Genomic DNA, 26,334 nt, shown 5'->3' on the forward strand with positions numbered 1-26,334 from the left:
CAGCCGCCGCGGAACAGGGGGTTTGGCAGCTCCTTTTGGTCACCTTCGTTTCCTATGCCTTGCTGCCCGTGCGCAGCCTGCTGGCCATCGGCTTTGGGCTCGTGGTGGCTGCCTCGCACTTACTGGTCACAGCCACCTTGGTCCCCGCCAAGCGCCCGCGTCTCTGGAGGACGGTAAGTGCTGCCACGCGCCCCCCTCCCTCGTTTTCCTTTTGGTCTGAGACACACCTGCCTAGCGGGACTGGGAGTGCCCAGAGTTGGGCGCACTTTTTCCTACCCGGCGGGTGGGGAAACTGAGGTGCTAAATGGGGGGTGGTTGTTCAAGGTCACTCAACAAGCTGGGGACGCAGTAGGGACTAGCACTTAGCCCGGGCTTTTTCCCGAGATAGCGTCCACAAAGCGGCTCTGGGCGTGCGATGTGGAGACGCGAGACAGGTGTGGAGAAGGGGAGGATTGGCCAAGGTCGGGCGGATGGTGAGCGTTCAGGAGGGGCAAGAGTAGGATTCACTACTGTTTCACTAAACCCATCCTTACAGAGGGTGAAAGTGGGAAGGGGCGCGGGCTCCTGGCCGGGCTCCTCCTTTGGAGTGCAGCCCGAGGCTCCTCCCTCGCTTGCCTGGAGCGCGTTTGGGGCTCACCTCTCATCCCTGAGGACCCGGGGTAGAAGGGGGGGGGGGACTTTGTCGTCCCGTGTGGACCCGCCATGGTCCAAAAGGAGCAGGGTATTGCCAAGGTCACACACCTCCAGTTCCTCCCGCCCCACTCCACGATCGCCCTGACCCTGGCTCCGCAACGCTGGAACTTTGTCACTGTCTTCCTAGCTTGGCGGGAGTGGTGGTTGCAAGGACAAGGACGCAGGACGTCTGACTCCTGCGGGCTCCTCTGGACTCTGAAAGCGTCTGTTTCTATCAGGCCACCCCACCCTGATGGGAGATGGACCAAGCGACTTTGCTCCCAGGGATATGGGGAGCTTTCCCTGGTGCCCACACCACTTGGTGCAGAGAGATGGTTTTGTTTTTGTCTCTGACTGCAGTTTAGCAGGAGGGTGGTGTGAACCAGATGGGTTGGGGATCCCCTCTAAGGAAAGAACGTGGCTGTGTGTTGGGGGGGGGCAGATGGGGAGAGAAGGGGGGGGCAAAGGGGAAGCTTGACAGAGGGAAATTCCAAATTGGGCAAGAATAACGTGGTGGGGGAGGTGTGTGAGATAGTGTGTTAGACAGTATTGCCTGGGGGACCAACAGGATCATCCCCCAAAGACCCAGAGGATCTGAAGACCAACACCCAAGACACTGATAGGAGGGGCAACACTTGGGCAGAGGGGCCATGGGATGCACAACTAGGCACAGGGCAGGCACATCTGGCTTGCAATTTAAGGTCAGAGAGAGACTGGAATGTGCTCAGACCCATGGCAAAGAGCACAGGAGGAAAAAGGGAGAATGTGTAGAGCAGAACTGGCAAGGAGGGGGTTGGGAGTGGGAGAAGGAGAAGTAGGGGTGAGGACCAGAGTTAGAGAAAAGGGGAGGAGAAAGGCAGAAAAGAGAGGAACAAAACCATAGGGTTGTGTGTGGGGGTAGGGTTCTCCAGCATGCCCCTCTACTGCCTCCTCTGGGCAGCGCCTGAGCTTTCTATGACCATTCTCAGAAGGATCCTCCCATGACTCCCTGGCCCCTCTTCTACCTCTATTTAGCCTCATGCTGGTCCTCACAGCCAGACTGTATCCACAAGATAACCTCCCCATTCTGAGGGGGAGGGAGGACAGATGCCAGGAAAGCTAGGAGGTGGGAAGGGGACCAGGGATCCCATCAGGCTATGCTTCCATTGTGCACATCTGGGAGTCAACAGGTGCCATAAAAGGCTGTGTAATTGTTTTCTTTTAAAAGAATTTTCCCTTGCAGCCTCTAGGCATTCCTTTCAGAGAAAAGGTTATAAAAGAGAAGGGGAGACTACAGTAGTGTCTTTGCCCCTCCCCATGGTGTAAGAGGAGCCCCTGCTACTCTGGGGGGAGGGCAAGAGAAAGCCTATCCTGGGGGCAAGGATTCTTAGCAGATACAGGCTACTAGCTCCCCTGGCAATGTAAACCCCTCCCTCACCAAGTCTTGGTTTCCCCACCTATATAAAGGGATAGCAGTCCCTCTGCAGTGCAGTGTAGCCAAGGAGAAAAATCCATAGTGGAAAAGCACATATTGGAAATCTTCTGCCACTTCTAATCATTTTGGCCTCAAGAATGTTCGTATACCACACTACAGGTTGGTAGGATATTGACAAATAGGTGGAGATCAATGCAGAGAAACCTATAGTGAGGAGGGGCTAGGTGATCCCTCAGGGATTTTTGTCTTCTTCAAAGTTCTTCTGTAAAGCCTGTCCTTAATGAGCTCTGCAACTTTGTGCTTGAGATGAGGGAGAAAGGTGGCACTTGCATTAGGGAGCAATGGCATTTCTGCTCCTCCTCTCTGCTTTTCTGCTGCCTCCCATTGGGCCTGTCACCCTGCAGTGCACTCACCTGCTGACAGTGCTTCCTTCTCAGCTGTGAACTCTAGGGAGGCAGTAACCATGCAGGCAAGGGGTGGATCCCCCAAAGAGACTGAAAGGTGGACAGAATGAGGGGTGTTGTCCCTGCTGCATATGTAGCAGGGCGTTGCTAGTGCTGAGCCCCATGAAAGCACCAGGAAAGCACTAGCTGTCTCCAGAGTCAGGTCAATGTTCTTAGCAGAGAGGTGCTTTCCCCGGATCTCAGACCCAAGTGCTTTCTTGTCAAGGATAGCCCTGAAGAGGCCTGGAGAAAGTCTGCACTTTACACAAGGGCCTGGGTTCATTCAAGTCCCTGCTCTGTGCAATGGAACATGTCTCTTTTCAGTCACTTTCTGTCTGCAAGGAGGCTCCTGGAGCTCCTACAGCATTCCTGTGCCACTTCTGGTGGACTAGGCTCTGAGTATGTGGCCCCTATGCTCTAGGGCATCTAGTTCCTCTTACACAGAACCCAGGCCAGCCCTAGGACACTGGGAGGTGGAGAGAAGTGGAAGCCAGGTACATGGCTATTCACATGTAGCTAGTACTAGCCCCTCCCCCAAAGGGTGTGCTTGATACTGATGCCCTGGAGAGCACAGAGGTCTTTAGGGAAATGGCCTTATTCCCCCTGAGACCCAGCAGAGAGGAAGTGCCCTTAACTGTGCCCTGAGTTCTTCCCTCTTTCAGTCCCTTGCTCTCAGGTCATTCATGTACCTAAACAAAATACATTTTTGTTTTGTTTAATTGGGCTACTGTTGGAATTGATAGCATCCTGTTTAAAAGCATTTATGGGAAAAGGCTGGCCAGGTGGACTGGAGAGTGTTGGAGTTGGCTGGAGATGAATGAAGCACCCTGTGAGCTGTGGGACATTGTGGGTGGGCAAGAAGTGGGAATGGGATGGGCCCTCTGATGATGCCCCTCACTCTAGGTACTAATAAAGTCTCTGAGGGAGGAGGTGACAGACTCTTTGATGTGGACATGTTCAGGGTTACCAAGGGAGTGGTGGGAGTTGGGAAAAAAAAGCAGGAGTGTGTTGGAAAAGGTCCTTGCCCTGGAATACTAGTGAAGGGCAAAGGGAACCTTGGGAGAATGGTGCCCTGTACTGGGCTCACTGGCTCAAGGTCCCTTCCCTCAGTGGTCCTTCTCCTGCCCTGCCCACTCCTGTGTGTAGAGCAAAGAAGGCAGACCCCACCTCTCCCAGCTCTGAGCTTCCTCCCTGTGCTACCTTGCTCTGCACCTCCCCCAAATGCTTGCTTTTTGTCTGCTGTGAGTCAGGATTACTGCTATTATTTTTTTATTTTTGAAGTGGCAGAGGTCTATTGCCTTGTACACAATATGTGTCAATATGGTTACCTTTCATTACAAAGGGAATATATTTTGGTTTCTGCTGAGTTCCTAACCACAGGCAGAATAAAAGAAACCACATTATCACAGATGTCTGCATGACCCCATCCCTGCCTGCCATCAGAGCTATCAGCATTCCCTTTTTGGGGCTTACCATGGTTTTGGATGCTGTCCCTTTCCTGTCTCTGAGGGATAGAGGGCCAGGGCTGAGCTCCCTGGCTTGATAGGTTCCTGCAGGGGTGGAGCCGGGTGGCTCAGATGTTGATAGACAGGTGGGCTTGTGAAACACCCCTGCACTTCAGGTGTGTTGGTGTAGCAGTGTGACCTGGGGCACAGGATGATCCCCTTGCTTCAGTTTCCTCCACTGTCAGTGGGAACAGTTGTTCATTCTGCAGGTTTGTAGGACAGATGCATCTTCCAGATACTGTATGTGGATTGTGTGGCGGGCATTCTTCCTCTTGCCTGCGCCATCGGGGCTCAGTGGCAGGGGAGCAGCCATGCCACTTACTCTCAGCAGCTGTTCCTAGCTGGTGACCTGCTAGTTTGATTTAGTGAACCTGAACTGTCAAGCGTCAGAGTGAAGCTGGTCTAGATCACATGCTAGGAGAGACCCCATGATGCAGATAGCAGTCCTCTGTCTGTTCTTTATCAACTGTAACGGCAGGAGTAGGACAGCACAGTTAGAGTGGGCCATATGGCTCTAATAGAGGTGGTGTCCCCATGGAGAGAGCCTGTGTGTGTCCATCCTGTCAGGCTGGCCCTTTTCCAGCCAGCCAGGTAGCATGGGAGGCTGCAGTGGCAGGGCCCCAGTGTGGACAGGAAGAGCAGTGTAGCTTTTCTTAGGGGAGAACCTGTTCTCACAGCCATAGGCTTCTGTTTATCTTAGGGTCTGAATGAGGTAAAGGGCAGAGTATTCTGCTCTGCAGGATGCTGCTTTACGCTGGCTGAGGATGTGAATCATGTCTGTTCCACTCCTTCATGCTCTCACACACATGCACACATGTCTACCCATCCACCCTACCACACCCATTCCCACACAGACACACACACACACACACACACATATATATATATATATACACACACACACACACACACACACGTCAGTCATTCTTACACTTACATACACACTCATGCATGTGCACATATGCTCACACAATAGTCACACTCATATACTTTACACTTTTACAAACCCACCGGCATCCACACAAACTCCCATACATGCACTCTCAAACTCAGTCTTACACTTACACACACGTGTACTCACAAACCCTAAGCACACACACCAATGCATATTCACACACTCATAACACTTGATGCACATACCCACACAAGCACCTGTGTGCATTTACACTCATTTTCACACTTGTACACATTTACATGTACATGCATAAATATACACACACACTCGTGCACTTATGATCTCACAACACTTATGCACACACAAGCACACTCATAAACTAACACACATTTGCACACATACATTCATACATCCACATAAACATACCTACCTGCACACTTACACTCATTCCTTTTCATATACCACACTTTTATTGATATGCACCTCTTTTTGTGTGTGTATGTGGTGCTGGGAATTGAACACAGGACCTCACGCAATCAAGGCAAGTGCTCTGCCACTGAGGTGCATCCCCAGCCCTTTTTATTTTGAGATAGAATCCTGCTAAGTTGTCCAGCCTGGCTTATAATTTGGAATCCCTCTGCCTCAGCCTCCCAAGTATCTGGGATTACAGGTGTGCACCACCACACCTGGCTAATGTGCACCTCTTTTGGGGGGAGATGCTCCACCTTTATCTCTAAAAGAGATGCAGCACCCCCCAAAGGGTGCTATATGCCTCTAGTCTCAGTAGTTCCTGGGCAGAGAACCCAGCTGAGGCCTACCTCCTTTACCTCCAATTCCATGACCTTGGGCAACCCAGGGTCTATAGAGCAAGGATACAAACCTCAGTCCTTGCCTGGATCAAGGAGATTGGGTATGTCCAGGTGAGACTTGAGGGCCATGGGGACAGTAACTAGGGGTAGGACCCCAGAGCCCTAGGTGGGGAAGGGAGTGGGACCTCCTACTACTTGACCTAGGCCAAGGTGAGCCTGCCTTCTCTGTCTCCCCCAGCCCATCCATGGCAGTAGTCCCTTCAGTTGTGTGAGGTCCTTTTGTTTCTCCTGTCCTCCTCCTTCCCTGGGCTTCTTCCCCTGTCCTTTTAAACTCATCATCTTCCTGTACTTTCTTCTCAGATGGGCACCAGCAGCCTATGTGTTCTTAACCCAAAAGGCCCCACCTTGTCCTTCCCATGTGCTGTGCAGACACACAAGTCTCAGGAAGAGAATGGGGGCCAACCTAGGGGCCGAGCTCTGGCTTTGTCCTGAAGGCAGCACAGAGCCTGATGATCTTCTCCCTGGGTTGGACGGAAGCAGGGCCTGCTTTGATCTCTAGCTGGGTATTTGCCCCACCTTTTATCAAGGCTGAGAAGAAAGCTCAGAGTTGAGGGAGGGTTGTACTACCTGATTCCCAAGCCTTGACATGATTTTGCAGAGCCTGGATGCAGTGCTTGGGGTGGTGCCCTATGTGGTACCTGTGTGCATGTGCGTGTGCATGTGTGTTTGTGTGTGTGCATGTGTGCTCATGCATGTGCCTGCTTATTTACACATTGAAATGTACATGGGTGCATGTTCATGTGTGTCTCTGCACAGCCATGTCCATGTGTTCACATATTTGTGTGTGTTTTGTGTGCATGCATTCATGCATGTATAATTGTGTGTGCACATGTGTGCAGAACACTTGGTAACATTCAGGGGACCCCAGGGATAGATGGATAGGAAGCCACCCGTGGTGTAATAGGGTCCCTAGATGTATCAGGAGTTCTATCCCATCCTCTGAGCCCTGCAGAGGAGAAATTCTTCCCTGGTAGCACATTTTGAATCTGAACACAACTTTCGTTTTCACTCTAAAATACAGACCAACCCTTTTCTCAGAGTACAGTGTTCCCCTCTCCAAGTAGATTTTCCAGCCTTCATAAGTGGCCCAGTCTGAGACAGTGCTCATGCACATACATATGCATGGTGCTTGGCTGGCCCAACTCCCTCCCTGGTGCTTGGCCACCTCAGTGCCCTTTTCTTAGCAGTGTGGTTCATCTGATTGATGTCATTTCACATGCTGTGTATGGTGCATACCCACTGCTTTGACCCCTGAAGCTTTGATGTTTCTGATAGATGGGATATTGTTGCTCACCTAGTGGTCTGCGGGGCTCAAGGGACCACATGGCCAAGGATGGAGATGTGGGATATACACGTGGGGCAAGGAGGATGGCCAGGTCATGGTAGTGCCCTGACTGAGTTAGCATGCCTGGCCACTTTTTGCTGTCGGATCCTGGCTGTGGTCCGTAGGCTAGCTCTGTTCAACAGTCCTGATGGCCTTCTTGACCTCTTGACTCTGCTCTTTCCTTGCAGCAGGCCCTGGTCTATCTTGGTAAATCTGTATAATGCCGCATTCTTTGGAAGGTACCTCCCTGTCCCAAAGTACCTGTTTGTACAAAGTTGGGTCTAGAGGTCTTAGCCTGTGGTTGGCATTCAGCCTTTCCAAGAGAAGAATCACTGTGGGACATCTATCTGTCTGCCTGCCTATACCATCAGGAGGGCTGCTTCTCAGCCTGTGGGGTGCCTGTGGGTTTTCTTAGCTCTAACATCCAATCCTTGGAAACAGTGTTATCATAGCAAGTGGACATCTGAGTCTTCTTGGGAGGGCAGTGGAAAGTTTGAGACTCAGCAGTTGTAGGTATGCATTGGGAGTTGGGCAGCCACTCCAAAACATCCTGCTCCTTAAGGGAACTTGCAGCAGTGAGCATTCTGAGTGGTCACTGTAGGTGTGCACTGTGCACCTGCCAGCCTGGGGAGCCTGTGCTGGAACGAGCCTGGTGATGCTATTCTTGGAGATGGTTAGTGTATTTCTCTTGGTGCTTTTGCCTGCATCTGTCTTAGAAGAGAAATAACCTCCTGTTAAGAAAACTTGTTGCCTTCCTAAATCAAAGTGAAGGATCTGAACAACTGGCTCCTTGAACTTGTTTTCCATGACAGCTATTTTCTCCAATTCTGTGTGCCCTGCTGTGTGAACAATTAACTGAATGATCACGATTTAGGAATCATTGGTTTATCCTGTAGGTTTGAAAATATCTTTGATGTTTACTTATTTTTTTTTAATCTCCACTTTTGGACATCACAAATGTTTCCTGAGCACTGATCATGAGCTGGGTGCTGGGTAGTAGGGTCTTTTCCCTGATGGGACCCTGTGGAGTGGTCATATCTTGGGTATAGTTTGTTCAAAGGTCAGCAATGCACAGAGCCACTGTTGGTGTCCAGGTATTTGAAGGGGTTGGGGTGTGGAGACATCACAGATGCTATGGATGGGGGCGGGGACATGTCTGAAGTGGGACTGTCTGAAGGCCTGGTGGGTGAGCTTGAGCCAGAGTTATCCTCTCTGCAAGGCTCAGTTGGTCCTCTGGGAATATGTGTGTTGAGCTCTGGGGTGAGCTGCTTGTCTCTGCTAGGAACTGTCCTGGGATGCTCACTGCTTAGGGCCTCAGATCTGAGTCTCTGCCTTTAGTTCTTAACTTTCCTAAGATGCCTGAGCCACTGTGCACATGTACACCTTTTCCTCTCTCTCTCCTTAGTTAAAAACATAGGTGTACATGATGTGCGAGGAGAGAGGGGCACTGTGAGGGAGCAGGTGGCAAGTACAGCTCCTGCATGGGACCATAACACCTGGGACTCCCTTGGCCTTGGGGGGCCAGGGTTATACAAGAAACATAGTGCCTGTTTCCCCAGCTCTGTGAGAATCCATTTCTTCACAAGGCAGAAACCCGTGGACAGAAGCTCTCTGGAGACTCCCCAGATTTTCCCTCCCTCCCTCCCTCCCTCCCTCCCTTCCTTCCTTCCTTCCTTCCTTCCTTCCTTCCTTCCTTCCTTNCTTCTTTTCTTTTCTTTTCTTTCTCCCTCCCTCCCTTCCTTCCTTCCTTCCTTCCTTCCTTCCTTCCTGTTATTAAACTTGTTTTTATTTTACTTTTATTATGGGAAATTCAAACATACCCAAAAGTAGAGAGATGGGCAGGTGATTCCTTGAGTACTTGTCACCAGCTCCAGCAGTGATCAGCATTCTGCCAAACCTCTCTCAAATGATGCTAATTCTAAAACACTTATTAATTCAAAAACAGACAACTAGCAAGCAATTAGGTTAATTTAAAAACATACTTGTGCATGATGTTGCAAAAGCAGCTACTGTTCAAAGAAAATAACACTACATTTTCCACCCAGCCATTGATGGATGCCCATAGGCAGGACTGAGGGGCCTGTGGATGAGGTGGGGCTGACCCCACTGACCAGATGCCCACGAGTCTGGGAAAAACTGATGGCAGTCAGTGTATTTGTGATGAGAATGTGTCCAGTGTGGTGTGGGGAGCAGTGTGCAGGATCAGCCTCTTCTCTGGAGGTGGCTAAAGCCCTGTGTGCTGATGTGAGAAAGCACTTCCTGGATCAGGGTCTTGTGTCCTGCCTGCATACGCTTTTCTGGCAGAAGCTGGTCTGGGTCAGCCCCCATTGGTTTCTTCATCCCCACAGTGTTGCATATGCTGCCCAGGCTCCATGTCCAAAGTGAGTGTAGCCCAGGCAGCTATGGGTTGAAACTGGAGCAGGTTCAATGGTGAGGTTTGCATATTGAGTAGGGTAATGTTAAATGGGGATACTACAAGATGAGAGAGGACTACCCAGCCCAATCCAAGGATCAGCAGGTCACTAAGTGAAGGAGGGAAACCTGCAGACAGGCTGCAGCAAGGGGAGAGGTCTTGAGAGTATGATCTGCCTAGCACCATGTGCTGAACACATGGTGGCGTATGTAGAGCAGGACATGGACTCATGCATGTTCACAAGCTTGAATACCTGTGTGGAGCATGGTGGGCAGAGAAAGGGTGAGCTTAGTTCTTGACAATCTCCAGCATGCCAGGGATGTAGGGCTCTGCCCAGAGGATCTTTTGTAAAGCAGACTCCATCCAGTTGCATCCCAGTGTGGGTTGTGCTGGCCAGTGTGGGGGTAGAGAAGTGGGTGGCTTGGGGCCCTCAGGCAGGAATTGATGAAAGTGAGGTGATAGAGAGGGAGGTCAAGGGACTCACAGGTTCTGGACTGGGCAGTGGCACCTGCTCCTGGATGTGGATAGGGTCTCATGGGTAGGTACCAGGGAGTGTGAGATAATGATGTCAGGTTGGGACAGGCCTTTGCTTCAGGGACTGTGGGACATCTCAAGGCTGCCCCAGGTGCTAGTGCAGTGACTTTGAGGGTTCTCTATCCAGTGGCTATTCCATGTCTGGTGGTTTGTCTTCTCATGTTTATTCTGGGGTGCTGGGTTTTCTGCAGGAAGCCCTGGGAGGGGAGTGCCCTCATCACACCGTGCCACTTCCACATCTGTCAATGTGACTTGTCACCATTGAGCTGCTATGATTGCTGCCAGGCTTCTCCACACCCTGAAGTGCTCCATTTTTATCTTTCTTTTCCACATCATGCTCTTTGAGAGGAAGCAGTGTGCCCAGCCCACACTTAGGGAGTAGGGAGTTTACCTCCTGGAGGGCGGAGTCGTGGCGGATGACTTGGAATGCGCCCAGGGTTTGCCTGTTTGTCTCTTATCCTTTGTTCACATTTTATTCAGCCATTGGTTTCTATCAGTATGGACTTGTGGATGTTTATTTTTCACTTTGGGTTGCTACTTCATTTTGTGGCTCAGATTGTCCCAGCTCTGGCTACACAAAACTCTTTCATCTTTATTCTGTGTCCTCTGACACACCCCATCGTTGTACATGTGTGACTTTTTAAAAGCCTTGCCTTGCTTTGTGGCACTACATGATGCTCCAGGTTCCTGTCATTGTGTTCTCTGCCCCAGCCCAAGAAGGCAACCCTTGTTTCTTCTCTTGGAGGTTTGCATTATATCATGATGTGGGCCCTGGGTGTCCTCACTGCTGTTGGGGTGCCTTTGCTTCTGTCAGCAGACAGAACTAGAAAATACACACCCATGCATACTTTTGCAGATATTTGTGTTTGTGCCCATTCATGTCTGAATTGAACTGAATATAAGTTCACCTGATGTCTCAAACTCTAACTTGCTACTTCACAGACCATTCTAGCCTCCTCCCTCACCAGCTTGCAGTCCCCTCCTGCAGTGAGGAGCTGGCTCTTGTGATGTTTTGGGTTTAATGCCCAAGTACATAGAAAGGGCCTCCTGCTCATGGGACCCTCTCCTTAAATGTAACTTGTGGAGCCTCACTGAGCTGGTTCTTCAGGAAGCCCTTCTTCCCCAGGCTCTGCCTGCTGGGTGGGTCCCTTGAGGCTTCTGTGCTCATCCCTGAATGGGTGGGTTCACCCTTTGGTGTTGCCAGCCAGCCTTGCATCCTGTTGGGGAGAGGACCAAATGTAGCATTCTTAAACTCTTGCTGACCTCTCTAAGGTGGGAGTTCTGGTCTAGGTGTTGGATCTGCCTCGCTCACTGGGGCATTGTTTGGGCAGGTCCTTGGACCACTGCAGACGAGTACACAGGCATCTTGGTGCCTGGGAGATCCTGTCCTCTCTTCTGTACTCAGTGTGTCTGTCTAAAGAATGAGATCTGTGATCAGTGGGACAGGATGTGGTGGGGGATGTAAGGGAGGATGGGGAATAGTTTCCAGTGCTTCCCCCATCCCAATAGACTCTCAGCAGAGTGGCTCTGCTGTGCTACACACTGAGCTTCCATCTGTCTGGGTGGAGGTCATCAGGAATGTCTGGGACATCAGCTTGATCCTTGGTGGTCCACAAAGAGCTTCCTGAGCGCACGGGGCAGAAGTTGTATTATGGTGTGGAACATGCACGTGATGGTTAGATGGGGGCTCCTTTCTTTATATAGCAGTAAACCGAGGGTCCTCAACCATGCTACACTCCTTGGATACATCCATTCATGAGACCTAGGCTCACAGTGTAGGAGCCCACAGTGACCTAGACACTAAGAAATGATTAGGAGAAAACTAACTGAAGAAGGAATAGGGATTGTTTAGAAGGAGAGGGAGGGATGGTAGAGAGGGTGTCCATACTGAGACTAGCAGCTTGGGTCCTCTCTGTGCTGGGCTGCCATAGAACCCATGGGTACAGAGGTGGCATGCATACCACCTGGACCAGATTGCCTTTGAGGAAGGCCAGAATTGAATCCACTGCTCCAGCAGTGACCAGTCAGCAGGGTAGGAGCCAGGCTTCCTCTCCCTTCAGTTCAGCAGCTGGTGGGGTCTTTTCCTTTGGATCCACTTGGTGGGTTAGGGATGGTCTATAATGACTTGTCAGTCATTTTGATACACAAATGCTCCAGCTGATTTTTATGCCCCTGACTCCACTTTCATATACTGTAAAATGAGTCCATTGTGTTCTAGGGGGAAATCATGGGAGAAAGGAAGCTTAGATACGGACAAATCTCAAAAGGGAGGTTTTATTCTTAATCATAGTTTTTATTTTAAGGGCTGGGGTCTGCCTGCTTTTCATTTCCTTTAGACTGTGAATGGTATGCTTTTGTGCAGGCCCTTCTTCCGGCCTTATCAACTCACCTGATGGCCTGGCTCCTTCCTCTGGCCCTTTCCAGATGCCTGTGGTGCCCGGCGACCAGCCAGTTCTCCTTTCAGCATCCATCTGTTTCAACAGTTTGCTGCATTGTACTGAGAAGTGCTGCTGCCCCTCAGGCCCCACCTGCCCTGCCTGGCCTCTCAACTTTTAGCTACTGCTCTTGTCTTCTGTTGAGGGAAAGGGGAGGATAAGGCCATGGCCCTCTGGGGCCTTCTAGGTCATCTGCCCAGTGCCCTTGATGTCCATCCCAGTTTGCTGAGGGTCCTGCAAAGTCTCTGAAGTACTGGCCACCCAATGTTCCATCTCCAGGGCTGTTGGGAGCAGCAGACAAGGCTGGAGGGAATTAGCAAAGTGTGTCCTTGCACCAGGAGAACAGACTGCCAGGGAACCATCTGTAGGAATGCTAAGGGTGTAATCAGAAATGCTGGTCAGAACTTTACTTTCAAGGATTTTACTATGACTAGGACAAAATAATGGAAACCACAGGGAATGCAATTGAAGATCAAGGTTTCGTGAAAGAAAACATCCATTTGCAGCAGTTATCTTGAGTTTTTTAACATGGCAATTCAGAGCACCTAATACATTATAAGATGCTCTCTGTCCTTCCTATTCATGGAAAAAGTTGGGTCTAATCCTATCCACTCTGTGATGAAGCTCAATAAAAGGCATGGAAAGAAAAGAGAAATGGCCAATATTTAGGTCACAGTGTAAGAGAAGTCAGGGGTTGTATGGATATATTCAGGTCACAATGGCATGTCAGGGTCACAGATGTTCAGGTCACATTGAGATGTTCAGGGTCACAGTGAGATGCTCACGGTCTTATGGAGATGTTCAAGGTCACAGTGAGATGTTCATGGTGGCATGGAGAATTTACAATTATCATAAAATTTTCAGGTCACATTGAGATTTTCAGGTTACAGCGAAATGTTCAATATTGCATGGAGATGTTTGGGTCACAGCATTGCTTGGGGTCACAGGTAGATTTTCAAAGTCACATGGAAATGTTCGAGGTCACACATTCTCTCAGGTTATGGTGAGATGGTCAGGGTCACTTTGTACAATCAGTGTCATAATGGGGATTTCAGGGTCACCATGATGACTTTCAGGGACCTGGAAAGAACCAAATCATTGGGTGTTGTATTAGGCAACTTTTGACCACTGTGAGAAAATACCTGAGAAAATTAACTTAGAGGAAGAAAGATTAATTTTGGCTCATGGTTTCAAAGGTTTCATTCTGTGTTCACTCGGCATCCATTATTTCTGGGCGTGTGTGGGATGGTGCAGTGAAATATAGCTGCTCACGTAATGGCAGCCAGGAAATAGAGAGAGAGTGTGTGTGTGTGTCAGAAAGGGGCTGGGGGACAAGTATAGCCTTCAAGGACCACCTCCTCCACTGGGCCCCACCTCCCAAAGTTTCTGCCATCTCCCAGTAGTGCCACAGGTTGGTGATCAAGTCTTTAACCCATGGCCTTCAGGAGACATTTTAGACCCAAACCATAGCAGATGTCTTTCCACCTTCTCTGACCCTTTCATGAAGATCACCTTCCCACTGTCCTGCTGGAGGAGGCTGTGGTCAGGGTGTTGACATCTAGGAAGGACAACCAACTAACTCTGCATTTTGTGGTTGATGCCAGCTCCACTTGGTGAGGTGGACATGTGCTTGACTTTACCGGGTGGGTCGTGCTATACAAAGACCAGCTCTATGGGGGTAGAGGAAGGTTCATGTACAGGATGGCCATTCTGTGGGGCCTGTGGATTCATGTTCCTCATCCTCTCTTCTGGTCACATCTTTGAGAATGCTCTAATGTGTTTCTAGAGTACATGTGGCTGTTGATCCCAGGATTGTATTTTCAGCCTTTGGGCGCATCATTAGAGGAGTAAAAGAGTAAATTGAGGCACAATAAAAATTTAAAGAGTTTGGCAGGTGCAATTCATGAATTGAAAAACACTGAATCAAAAGAGGTTTAATTTTTTTCCTTTTGGTATTGTGGATCATGCAATCTAGGAAAGCAATGGGCTAATGTTCTGATAACAAAGAGTTGAATTTAAGGGCGATTGAAGAAGCAAAATAAAGAAATAGTCTGGTGGCAGTTATATTGCTGCTTATTTGATTTCCACCATTGGAAAGTTCCTCAATAAACTGTTTATTCTATTGGTTGAGCTTATGTTCTATTTTCTTTTAGTATAGGTACACATGAAACAGCTCAAGTTAAGGTTTGCCTGTGTTTGCAAATCAAGCCAAGGGTAAGGTCACTTATGAGGCCTGACTGGCTTTGTTGGCTCAGGGTATCTTTAGTCCTGGTCCCCATTTTAATTTGCTTTAGCCGAGGTCATCTCATACACCTCAAGTTCAAAGGTGCCCAAACCCTGAATCTGTCTTCTCTCTGTGGACCTGTCCCTGTCTTGGCTGTCCTACCTGCTCCCTAGTCAGTTCTCCCTTCCTGTAGCTCCTCCCACCCTATCAGGGCAACTTTTCCATTTCTCTTGGGAGTTATCTCAATGGACACCTGCTCCATGTGCCACTGTGTTTGTGTTACATTTGTTCTCTGTTTAATAGTGTGTGGCACACAGTTGCGACTCAGGGTATTTGTGGCTAATCTGTAAAAAGCAGTGACATTTGGAAACTGGATTTCTACTCCCTGGGGCAGCGGTAGAAATGCCAGGTTTAATCAGACATAGAAATTGTTCACTTTTACAGCCGAATGGTAGACCCTTGTTTCACACAGTGCTTGTAAACTATATTGGGTAGAAGGTGGGCATCCCCTGCTGGGAGGTGGGGCTGCTATGGTGCTATGTATCATGCAAGAGGTGCCTCTGTGGTCTGCAAGACATTGGGACAGACCACATGAGGAGACCTGCAGGGGCAGCAGTCAAGTCTGGAGCATGGGGTCCAAGGCCTAGTCCTAGGTCCACCAGACCTGGAGGTGAGATCAGGCAGGGAAGTCCTCTTTGCTATTGACAGTTCCTGTGAAGTTCCATTCTTAGTCCTCTGAGGTCTCAATTAGAGCTGGATCAAGGGCCAGGAAATAATAGAAGCTGCATTCCTAGGGTCCTCTTTTAACCAAAGCACGGGGCATCCCTTTTGGTCTGGCCATCATTGTAGACCTAGGAGCTGGGCTCCTATAGGATTCTCCTCAACTGGGCCCTCAGAGCTGGGAGAGCAGGAGATGGACCTTAGGATGCAGTTTCCTCATCTTGGGTTGTTGTTTACCTTAGGCCCAGATCAACATCTTGGGTTTTATTTTTGTCAACTCGTCTTCCCTGAAACCTTTTAGAGCATTCTATACAGTCTTTGTGAACAGTGACACTCTTCACATTTATATCTTCTAGGTATATTAGTTTTCTGGGGCTGTCGTAACAGTGACACAGTGGGGTCTTAAATAACAGAAATTTACTTTCTTATAGTTGTGGAGGCTGGAAGTAAAAGATCCATGTGTGGACAGGGTTTGCGGCTTCTGTGACCCCTCCCCTGGGTGTGTAAAAGGACATCTTGTCTCTGAGGCCTCTTAGTCTTCCTTCTCTGTGTCTTTGTCCTAAGCTCTTTGTAAGTTCATCAGTCAGATCAGATCAGGGCCCACCCTAATGATCTCATTGTACTTTGGTAACCTCTTTAAAGACCCCATCTCCAAATACTGTCACATTCTGAGGTCCTGTGGGCTAAGGCTTCAACATAGGAATTTGGGGAGGGCAAAATTCAGCCCGTAATGTTAAACTTTGATGTCACTCAATTCTGTGACATCTTTTGGCATGTGCCAACTGCCTGGATGGACAAAATGTGTGTTTCCTGCTCCTGCTCAGCTGATAGCCTACTTCATGGTGTGTCTGGGGGGCACCTGCAGAAGCCTTTGATGGCTATGGTGGTTGTGGGGCTGGTTGTGGGGCTTTAGGGAGTCTCTGCATGCTCCATGGATGGCTTGTGCCCCTTCTACATGCTGCATCTGTGCTCTCCCTGCAGCTTGGCGCCAATGCCCTGCTCTTCGTGGGTGTGAACATGTATGGCGTCTTCGTGCGGATCCTGACTGAGCGCTCTCAGAGGAAGGCCTTTCTGCAAGCCCGGAGCTGCATTGAGGACCGGCTACGGTTGGAGGATGAGAACGAGAAACAGGTCAGTGGGAGCAGAGTGGACAGGCCCTTTGGCCTGTCCCTGGCCCAGGGCTTCAGGCACCTGGGTCAGTCGGCAGACAAGAGGCAGCTGTGGTTATGGAGTGAAGGAAGCTACCCACCATCTGTCCTCCCTGAGCCTCAGTTTACCTCTTGGTGACAGGGCCTGCAATTCTTAGTGTTATGTATTAGCATGTGGGGCTGTGGAGGAGACACCCTCCATATTTTATTAGTCTAGTGGATGGGAAGCCTGAGCTTGATGCTCCTACAGAGGCTAAGTTGCTCGTGAGCCATGGGATAGTGATTGGGGGTGGCATTTGTGTGCATAATGTCCCTGATGCAGCAGGAAATGGTTCACCTAGCCTTAGAAGGACCAAATTGGTCCTGGCCACACCTTATGTGAATGTGAATGTGCAGCTGGCCCTGAGTTGTTGGCCTGAGGGACTCTGGGCAAGGACCTGAGGCATGTGCCAGCTCTGGCCTTGGCTGATTCCTGGGCATTCCTAGGGTACTCAGGAGCTATGCAGGAATCTTAGTGTTCACAGTGGCAGGCTCTAGCATGACCTGAGCACCCTCCTTGGGACTTCTTGCCATGGCCTGCTAAGGCGGCATGATTGGCACTCCATTCTCAAGGTGAAACAGGCTTGGAGGAGCCGTGCTTTAGTCCTACTTATCCCCTGTGGCTCAGCACTGTGTGTCTTTGCATAGGCTCTGTCCACAGGTGACCAGGGAAGGGTGAGCCTCAGGGTGAGGCCTGGAGCATCATGGCTTCCCCTTTGCTGGGAGGATTCAGACTTCTCCCAGCTGGGGGCTCACAGGCCCTCTGCATACAGCGCTAATATCTCAGGTGTGTGGTTGTCAAGGAAGTGGAAGAACACAGCATCTGGTTCTCAACTGTATTCTACTTTTGTTGTAAATGTTACACTTACTGTAAATTTAAATATATGCACAAACATCTTTTCATGTGTATGCATTATAATGAAACCTACTAAGTTGGATATAATTGAGGAATAGATCACATATGTTTAGATTGTGTTTGGACATGTGGATGGACCTGTGGGGGACAGTAGGTGTCTGTGTGTTTATGTGTGCATGCATACTTGTAGATATGCATGTGTGGATATGTGCATATTTTCATTTGTATGCATATGCACACATATGTCAATGGGACTGTGTGTTCCTATGTCATGTGCATATCTATGTATGTTTATATGTCTGTGTGGTTGCATGTGAGTACATGTATCTCTCTCTGTGTATGTTAGCATCTGTGTACATGTACGTGTGTGTGTTGTATACTGTATGTGTGTCCATGCTCATGTGTGTGTGTAAATCATGCATCTTCTGAGACTGTGTCCTGAGCATTTCTGCCTTGACCAGAGTCATCACACTGGTAGCAATATCTTTTTGTACTTTCTAAGAAATGTTTGACCCTGTTTTTATTTCCTCAGTGAGATTCCAGAACTGAATCTTTAGAAACCCTGTTTCTCCCTTAAATTATATCCTCTGTAGTGCTGGAGAAAGCAGGCATTTTTGTGGGTCATCCTTGTGTGTGTTTTTGAACCACCCTTTCTTTTTCTCTGATTCCCTGCCATCTCCTTTTCAATACCTTTCTTTCCTACTTCCTCTGTTTTGTCAATTTTCATTTCTTTCTGACTTTTGCTGCTTCTCCTGTAGATCATCTTGCCTCTCAGTATGTTACTTTTTTTAAAAAAAAGTTTTCTTCTTATATCCCTTTAGGTTATTTTGTTTTTATTTATTTTTAAATTATTTTTTGATGAACATATTAATTGAATGTACTTATCAATTGAATCCATTGTGGCATCTCAACACATGCATGTAGCAGCACCGATTGCATCAGGGTAGTTACGTTTCCTTCTAGTCATTTCTTTATGTTTGGAGCCTTTGAGTTAGTGTCTAACAGATTTTTGTAGAAATGTATAACAGGTTGTGAAATGTAGTCACCCCACTATGATGGGGAACACCAGAACTTATTGCTTTTATCTAAGTTTGTTTCAGGTCCCATTGCCCAGCCTCCCTCCATCCTCCTCACCTTTGGCAGTCACTCTTCTCATATGTAGAAGCTACATTTTAGCTTCTACATATGAGAGAGATCATGCTACAATTGTCTTTCTAAAATGGCTGCCTTGGGCTGAGGCTATAACTAAGTGGTAGAGTGCTCGCCTCACACATGGAAGGCACTGATTTGATCCTCAGCACCACATCAAAATAAAGGTATTGTGTTCATTTACAACTAAAAAAAATTTTAAAAAATTAAATAAAATGGATGTCTTGTTTCACTTAACATCCCCCAGTTCGATTCATTTTGCTGCAAATGTCAGCATTTCATTCTTTCTTTATTTGGTATTGGGGATTGAACTCAGGGGCACTGCAACCACTGAGCCACATCCCTGGCCCTATTTTGTATTTTATTTGGAGACACGATCTCACTGAGTTGCTTAGTGCCTCACCATTGCTGAGGCTGGCTTTGAACTTGTGATCCTCCTGTTTCAGCCTCCCAAGGTAATCCCTCCTGGGATTACAGGCATGTGCCACTGTGCCAGGCTTTATTCTTCTTGATAGCTGAATAGTACTCCATTGTTCATATTTTCTTTGTCCGTTCACCCAGGCTGATTCCATATCTTAGCTCTTGTGCATAGTGCTGCAATAAACTCCTCTAGCTATGGCTGCTTGAAGGTGTAGCTTTACTTGGTTTTCTAGCAGTCCTGGGAGCCAGGGTTTATTTCTTAGCTCTACAGATGAGGAAGGCTAGGCTCAGGCAGGAAATTTCAAAATGGTAAATGTCACCCAATCCCATTAATCCAGCTGAATGCCCTCTTTTCAAGGTTTTGTCTTTATGTGTATTCTTTTGTCACATACTTGACACCTTGGCATAAAGAATTTTATTTTCTGCATTAAAATGGTTTCATTTGCACCACTTGCATTATAAATGTGATTTAAATCAACAGTTTCTTCTTCCCCTTAGTACATATGCTCCAGTGTTCTCAGCTTCTGATATTTAGATGCCATGCTTTCAAAAAAGTTTTCTTCTTGCACGTCTGCATTTATCTAGCTTTCAAATATTCTCTTAGTTGCATTGTTAGGTGAGTGAGTATAACCTGCTTCTCCCCCAAATTCCTGAGTGTTTCCTAAAGGTTGTACTCCTATATATCTTTAAGAAGCAGTGTCTGATTACACTCTTCTCCCTGGAATGCTAGTGCTCTGTCTGGACCATGCCATCAACAGCCCTAGGGAGCCTGTTAAAAATGCAGATTACGTGCTCTGCCCAGCCTGGGGGTGGGAAAGCCAGGCCCAGGCCCAGGGAGGGTTGGATTCTGGTGAGCAGCCAGTGGTGTTGTGTGTTGCATCTGATTCGCTTCCCATTCCCTCTTCTGCCTCCCATTATGTCTCTTTATCTTTCCCTCTCTTTATCTCTCTTTTCTCTGTTTTTTTTTAATGTGTCACTGTCTCTTTCTGTCTCTGTTTCTTCATATCCCTATCTCTGTATCTCTTTCTGTTTCTGTCTCTCTTTGTCCCATCTCTCTGTTTCTCGGCATCTGTCTCTTTCTCCCTGTCTCTGCCTCTCCATCTCCTTTTCTGTGTCTCTGTCTCTTTCTCTCTGTTTCTTCATATTCCTTTCTCTGTCTCTCTTTCTGTCTCTGTCTCCATCTCTGTGTTTCTCTGTCTCTGTCTCCTGTCTCTGCTCCTGCATCTCCTGTTTCTCTCTTTCTTTCTGTTTCTTCATATCCTCTCTCTCTCTTTTTCTCTCTCCTTGTCTCCATTTCTGTTTCTCTGTGTATCTCTCTCTCTTTCTCCCCTGTCTCTGCATATCCATCTCCCTCTCTGTGTCTGTCTCTTTCTCTCTCTGTGTCAGGCTGTGGCCCCTCCTGCTTGTCCTGTCCCTCCCATTACTGATGCCACCTCTACTCACCATCTGTATTTCTTTATTAATTGTACACTTGACTCTCATATGAGCTGTGTGCACAGCTCTCCCCACCACAGAGAGGCAACACTCTGTCCATAGCCCCGTCTTTCTCGGTCCATTCCCCTAGCTTGGCTTTTCTTTATATGAAAATTCAATCCTTAGTGTTTATAGTTTCCTTCATGGTTTCCCCTGTTGCCTCAAAGTAGAGCTCATGTTCTGATAGTTGAGTATTGAGTAAGGACTTGGCTTTTGTGAGTTCCCAACTCCACCTTGAGATCTCTGCAGACCCTCCTTTTGCTGTATTTTTCTCTGGATCTCCTCTGAGCTTAGTGTTGTATCTCAGGAAGGCTATCCTACTAGGTGGGCTGGTACCCAGGACTCAGATGCCTGGTCTCTGGGATGGCAGAAGTAAGGCAGCACCAGGACCCAGCAAGGCCTTCCAACTTCTGGGTTCTCAGGCATCATGGGCTCATGGTCAATCTGCATCTGTCCAGGGGGCCTTCTGGAGATGAGGGAGCAGCTCTGCTCCAATCTCCCTGTATCAACATGAAATCATAGCCTCCTCCAGCAATAGGCGAGGGACCCTCTACCAGATAGCTATGTGACTGTAAGTTCCATTCATGGCACAGTTGTATCCAGTGGTTGCTTCTAAAGCCTTCTCCACCCATGTAGACTGTTAAGGCAACATGATGGGTGATTGGAGGGGATCTGGAAGGACATACCTGATGCTGGGGGAAAGGACCTGGGACATGCACCCTAGTTCCAGGAGGAGAACTTGACTCCTTCTACTTCTGGGAGGAGTTTTGGGATTGCACCTGGGGTCCTGGAAGATCTGGGCAGTGGAACCCAGTCCTGGGAGGGGTCTGTGCCTGTGCAGGAGTGAGATGCAGGGCAGAGTTCAGAGGGGCTAGAAGGAGAGGCCTGAGTAGGATGAGACTCAGGGAATCAGCGTGGGCAGAGACCCTAGCGGGGTGCTCCAGTGTGTGTGGTGCTTTGGGGCCTCTGGGGCCTCAGCTGGTGCTAGAGAGACCTGAAGGTGGATCGGAAAGCAGGGCTGGTTTGGAGTGTCTCTGCTGTGGCCCTTCTCTCAGTGGCTGCATGGGTGCTGCATGGGTGCTGGGCCCTATAAAAGGACCGCTGCTTGACACGAGTGGCACAGAGGCATGTGGACATGTTGAGAGTCCGTGCACCTATGGGAGCCTGGAGGCAGGGGAGCAACTGCACTGGGAGAACTTGGGGACTTCTTTCCCCTCTTTTCCTGAGTGTGTAATTTGGGGTGCCTGGCAGGGAGGGGGCTGTGCTCAGCTCACAAAGAGCACACCTCCCAGGGATGTCTGCCGATCTGGCTATGCTTCTGTGGCCAGCACTGACCACCTGTGCTTATGAGGGGGGAGAGCAAGGGGCTGCTTCTCTGAGATGTGAACCTCCACATTAAAAGCCCCTTGCCCTGTCCCAGGGATTTGATGGAACAGATGAGAACCACTGGGACAGCAGCATTCTGGCCCAGTGCTGCTGGTCAGACCTCCAGATGGAGGCGGTGGGGCCTGAGCCCTTCTCCACTCTGTTTACAAATTGGATCCCTTGACCCCATGCCAAAATTGTTGTTACGTGCTATACCTTAAGCCTTGGGGAAAACCTCCAAGAGCCCTGGGTGATGTTGCCTTGTTGGAATCCACCAGCCACCAGCCGGGACCGTCTCTGAGGCTGTACTTACTGCTCATTTTTGCAGCACTTCCATGAAGAGAGGCATGTTTGATCCGTCAGGAGCCCGTGCCCTCCATTGTTTTCACTGACAGCTGTGTGGCTGCCATGCGGTCAGCCAGGCTGTGTTGCCGTCCGCGTCGGCCCTTTAGGCCCAACTGCTTGCATCATTTCAGGCTCTGAGGCTTCCACTGACATGTGTCGACAAAGAATAACAACACCGCTTTAAAGAAAATAAGAAATTACTCTATTCAGAGCCAAATATGAGTGATCATGGTCCAGGAAGACACGTTTGAGTTACACTGAATGATCTGTTCTTTCATGAAAGACGTTTCATGGAGCTTATACAAAGAAGGCCATGCTTAAATACATTCCATAAATCCATTGGTGGGCAGTAGGTAGGTGGGCTTCAGCAAAGGGGGAAATTTCTTCCATAGGTTTCAGAAGTTATAACATTCTTAGATTTGGAGTTGGTGGAGGCTAGAGGGCTGTTAAGCCTAAGGATATATATTCCAAGAGGTTTATCTAGCAGTCACATGGAGGTTAGGTCATATACAAAGGTTATGAGTAAGTGGCTATTTTTCTAAAGGGCCTAAGATAGCCCAATAAATTTGGGTTCTCAACCTACAACATTCCATCTCTCCACAATCATCATGCTCTCCCCAGCCAAGGTCAAATACTCTGCACGTCTTTATATGGCATATGGCTTCTTCAGAGAACTTCAGGTTTGCATGCTTTTGTTTGAGGAATGTTGGAGTTGTTCTTCCTACTCTTCCTGGACCTTCTGGAGTAGCCAGTAGCAGAGGAGGAGATGGGAGAGAGGGTGGAGCAGGGGGCTCCTCTGTTACATTGTACCACTTATTGTACTTCTAGAAGATTCTTTACTCCTGAGAAAAGTTACCTGAATTATCAGTATCACTGAGGCTGATTCCTTTGAGAGGGGCTTGTATATGCTAAAAAGTCCTACCCTCCCAACAAAATAAATGAACAGAACAAAGGGGTGTCCTGACCTATGGGACCTGGGTGGGAATAGAAATTCCCAGTGCAAAAATGTTCTTCTTGTCCCATGTGGCTGAATCTCTTTTTAAAATTAAGAGGTATCTATTAAATGACTAGGCCTCTGTCTCATTGTTAAGATTGTAAGGACTTTATTCTGTTTTATTAATCTGAGAACTGGGGCTCAGATTTTTAAACATTTTTGGAAAGGTAATGAGCAAATCACAAGGTAGTGGTGGGTGGTGCAGAACCCAGGCAAAGCCCTGCGTCGTCTCCCTTTGTGTCCCGTCCTCCTCAGAGCACAAAGGCTCACTCAGGTGTACTTTACAGAAAACTGAGTTAAATGTTCCAAAGCGATGTGAAGATTCTAGCAGGGCTCTTGCTGTTTCAGAACAGAAATGTCAAAAGTGGATTCTTAGAAAGAGAAAAACCTGAGAGACATCTATCAAGAAGAAAGAGAGCTGGCACACATGAGTGGTATGAGGGACAAGAAGAGGCCGGCTGCAGACAAAGCAGTGACCCAAAATAGATAATAGAGAGATGCTAAGAATAACCTTTTGCCTGCATATTCGAAAACTTAGACAAAATGGACAAATTCCCAGAAACGTGTCAGTTGCCAAAGATGATCAGAAAAGAAAAAGAAAGCCTGAAAAAATCTTACAACCATCAAAAACACTGACTCAGTCCTTCTACAGGGTTACAAAAATGACAGCAGGCCCTGAAGGGTTTGCAGATGAGTTCTGTTTTTTTTTTTTTTTCCGTCCAGGTATTGAACCCAGGATGCTTGCTTAACCACTGAGCCATCTCCCCCATCCCCTTTTTATGTTTATTTGGACAGGGTCTCACTAAGTTGCTTAGGGCCTCACTAAATTGCTGAGGCTGGCTTTGAACTCACAATTCTCCTGCTTCAGCCCTCCTAAACTGCTGGGATTACAATTGTGCACTACCATGCCTGGCCTGCCGATGAGTTCTGTACAACTTGGAGGAAGATGTTATTCCAACTGGATCACACACAGGATAGGAAACTGATTCTCTGAGTTCCGTGGGACCTTGCTTGAGCTGGGGTGGGGGTGGGGTGGGGCGTGAATCTAACAGGAAGCTCAGATATACAAGCCTGTTTCCCTTTCCAGTTTTCATTAGTGGCCCCTCTTGGGCTCTGTGCTTCATGTGCCTGAGTGGACTGGGAGGGAGTCCCTTAGCTGCTTGTCCCCTTTGGTGTTGCTAACGCATTGGGCTCTAGGAGAGAGAGGGGCAGGTGTGCCACTTGGTTGGGGTGACCTGACTCCCTTGTGTAGTTCATCCCACAGTAGCCAGGACACCGTGTTAGTGGAATTGAGGCCCCAGTGGCCCCAGAAAAGTATTGGCTCGGGTTGACCTTAGATCTCCTGATTCCTGGTCAGATGCCTGGAAGGGGAGGTGACTACCTCCATTACGTCTTTTTTGAGCAGTCCCTGCCTGGCGTTCTTCCTACCTGAAGTAGTCAGCATGGGTATGGTGGGGCACCCTCCTCTAGCCTGGATGCTGCACGTTATCTACACACGCAGTGCTGAGTCCTTTGGCAGGACTGACCAGGGGTCCTCTGACTCCACAGCCCTCCAGTATTCCTTTACTGCTCTGTGATCAGCCTTGCCACATTGTTTCTGCCACTTATGCTTCAGAATCAGACCTGTAGAAGCCATGGGGATCCAGTGTCACCTCCTCGTTCTTCCATGGTGGGGGCTGTGTATTGTCAGGAAGAGACCAGAGCTGGTTGAATCCTTGGTCTCTAGGCAAGGGGGTTTGTGGGGACCCCAGCCATCCACCTCCTATGTTGTGTTTCTCATTTGTCTTAGGCCTATGTGGTAATTGGAGGTGGTGGCCAACATGCTATTCCTGGGACAGTCCTCTTGGTTCTCCTCTTGATGGCAAAGCCCAGACATAGGAGTCACTAGGATAACATAGAGGCGTGGTGTGGCTGGGAAAGAAGGATCCCTTGAGCCCCAGGGTCTCTATCCTTGGCCTGCAAATAGCCACCTTCTTTCAGTGTATTCCCTGTGTGCACATCCCTTGGATCTCGGTCCAAATCTCTTCACCAGTCAGACTGGATTAAGGCCCACTCCAGTGACCTCATTTTAATTTAATTACTTTCTTAGAGGCCCTGTCTCCAAATATGGTTACAATGGGGGGTTGGGATTCAACCTGTAAATTTGAGGGAGGGAAAAATTCCACCCACAACATATCCCAAGCCACGTGATACTCTGTCATGTAAAAGTCAAGTACATGATCCAAGAATGAGGAGATGCTGGCTCTGAGCCCTGGGTGTGGGTGGAGTGCAGAGTACCTGTTCTTGTCCCTAGATGGCCAGGCACAGAGATAAGGAGCAAATCTTGGCTCCTGTGCAACTGGTGGAGAAGCAACCTTGGCTGAAGACTGGACCCTTTCTGTTGGTTCCCCATCCCTCCTGCTCTAACCTGAGATGTGCTACATGGTGGCAGAAGGAGCAGGAACCCAAGCAGGCTGTCTTCTTGATCCAGATAGATGGTGACTGTGAGCAGCTGATTGGCCATCCCTGAGCCTGGGACTCACCAGCTTGATTACAGATCTGCCCCTTCCTCAGGATTTTCTCCTCTCAGCCTAGGGTGCCCTGCAACCTACTTGGGTCTTCTGTCCCTATGGATGGAGATGTCCTTTCTCAGTACTCCAAGAACTTTAAGAAGGGTTATTCTTAGTGTTTCTAAGGTCTTTTTGGTTTCCCTTAGTATTGATCTTCTCACCTGGCACAGTGATTGGCAGAGGTCTTGTCATGAATATAGGTGGAACAGGAACAAATTCCATCTGAGGAGGATTCATCCTCTGGTCTCCTTGGCCCAGCTCTCCTGGGGCCTCTCCGTTTGCAGATCTCACACACCCACGGTTGTTGACCTTGGCAGTAAGCTGGGGTGAGGGGCGGGGTGAGGACAGTGGAAGACAGGCCTTGCCCTTTGACATGTCTGGCTTGGAGCTGGTGTGAGAAGAGAGGAGCCTGACCTCAGCCAGCAGGGCAGGTGGAGGACAGTGGCTGAGGTTGCTTGCCGGACGGGGGACAGAGAAGGGAATACCCAGCTGGTTCCTCCAGCTATGGAGAAGCTTCCAGAAATGACCAGTTCTAAGAATCAAGGAGG

The 26,334-nt window shown here is 48.7% G+C and overlaps 1 protein-coding gene across 1 annotated transcript in view; it reads left to right on the forward strand.

The window, feature by feature from the left end:
• The first annotated feature begins 6 nt into the window (after positions 1-6).
• The window catches only part of Adcy1 (adenylate cyclase 1), a 149,749-nt gene continuing 123,421 nt past the window's right edge, over positions 7-26,334 (forward strand). Inside the window, exons 1-2 of the mRNA XM_015490297.2 lie at positions 7-173; positions 16,430-16,579. Coding sequence (XP_015345783.1) covers positions 16,466-16,579 — 114 coding nt within the window. The 5' untranslated portion in view covers positions 7-173; positions 16,430-16,465. The remainder of the gene's footprint in view (positions 174-16,429; positions 16,580-26,334) is intronic.

Source organism: Marmota marmota, unplaced genomic scaffold (genome assembly GCF_001458135.2).
Source record: "Marmota marmota marmota unplaced genomic scaffold, marMar, whole genome shotgun sequence".
Classification (NCBI taxonomy): Eukaryota; Metazoa; Chordata; class Mammalia; order Rodentia; family Sciuridae; genus Marmota; species Marmota marmota.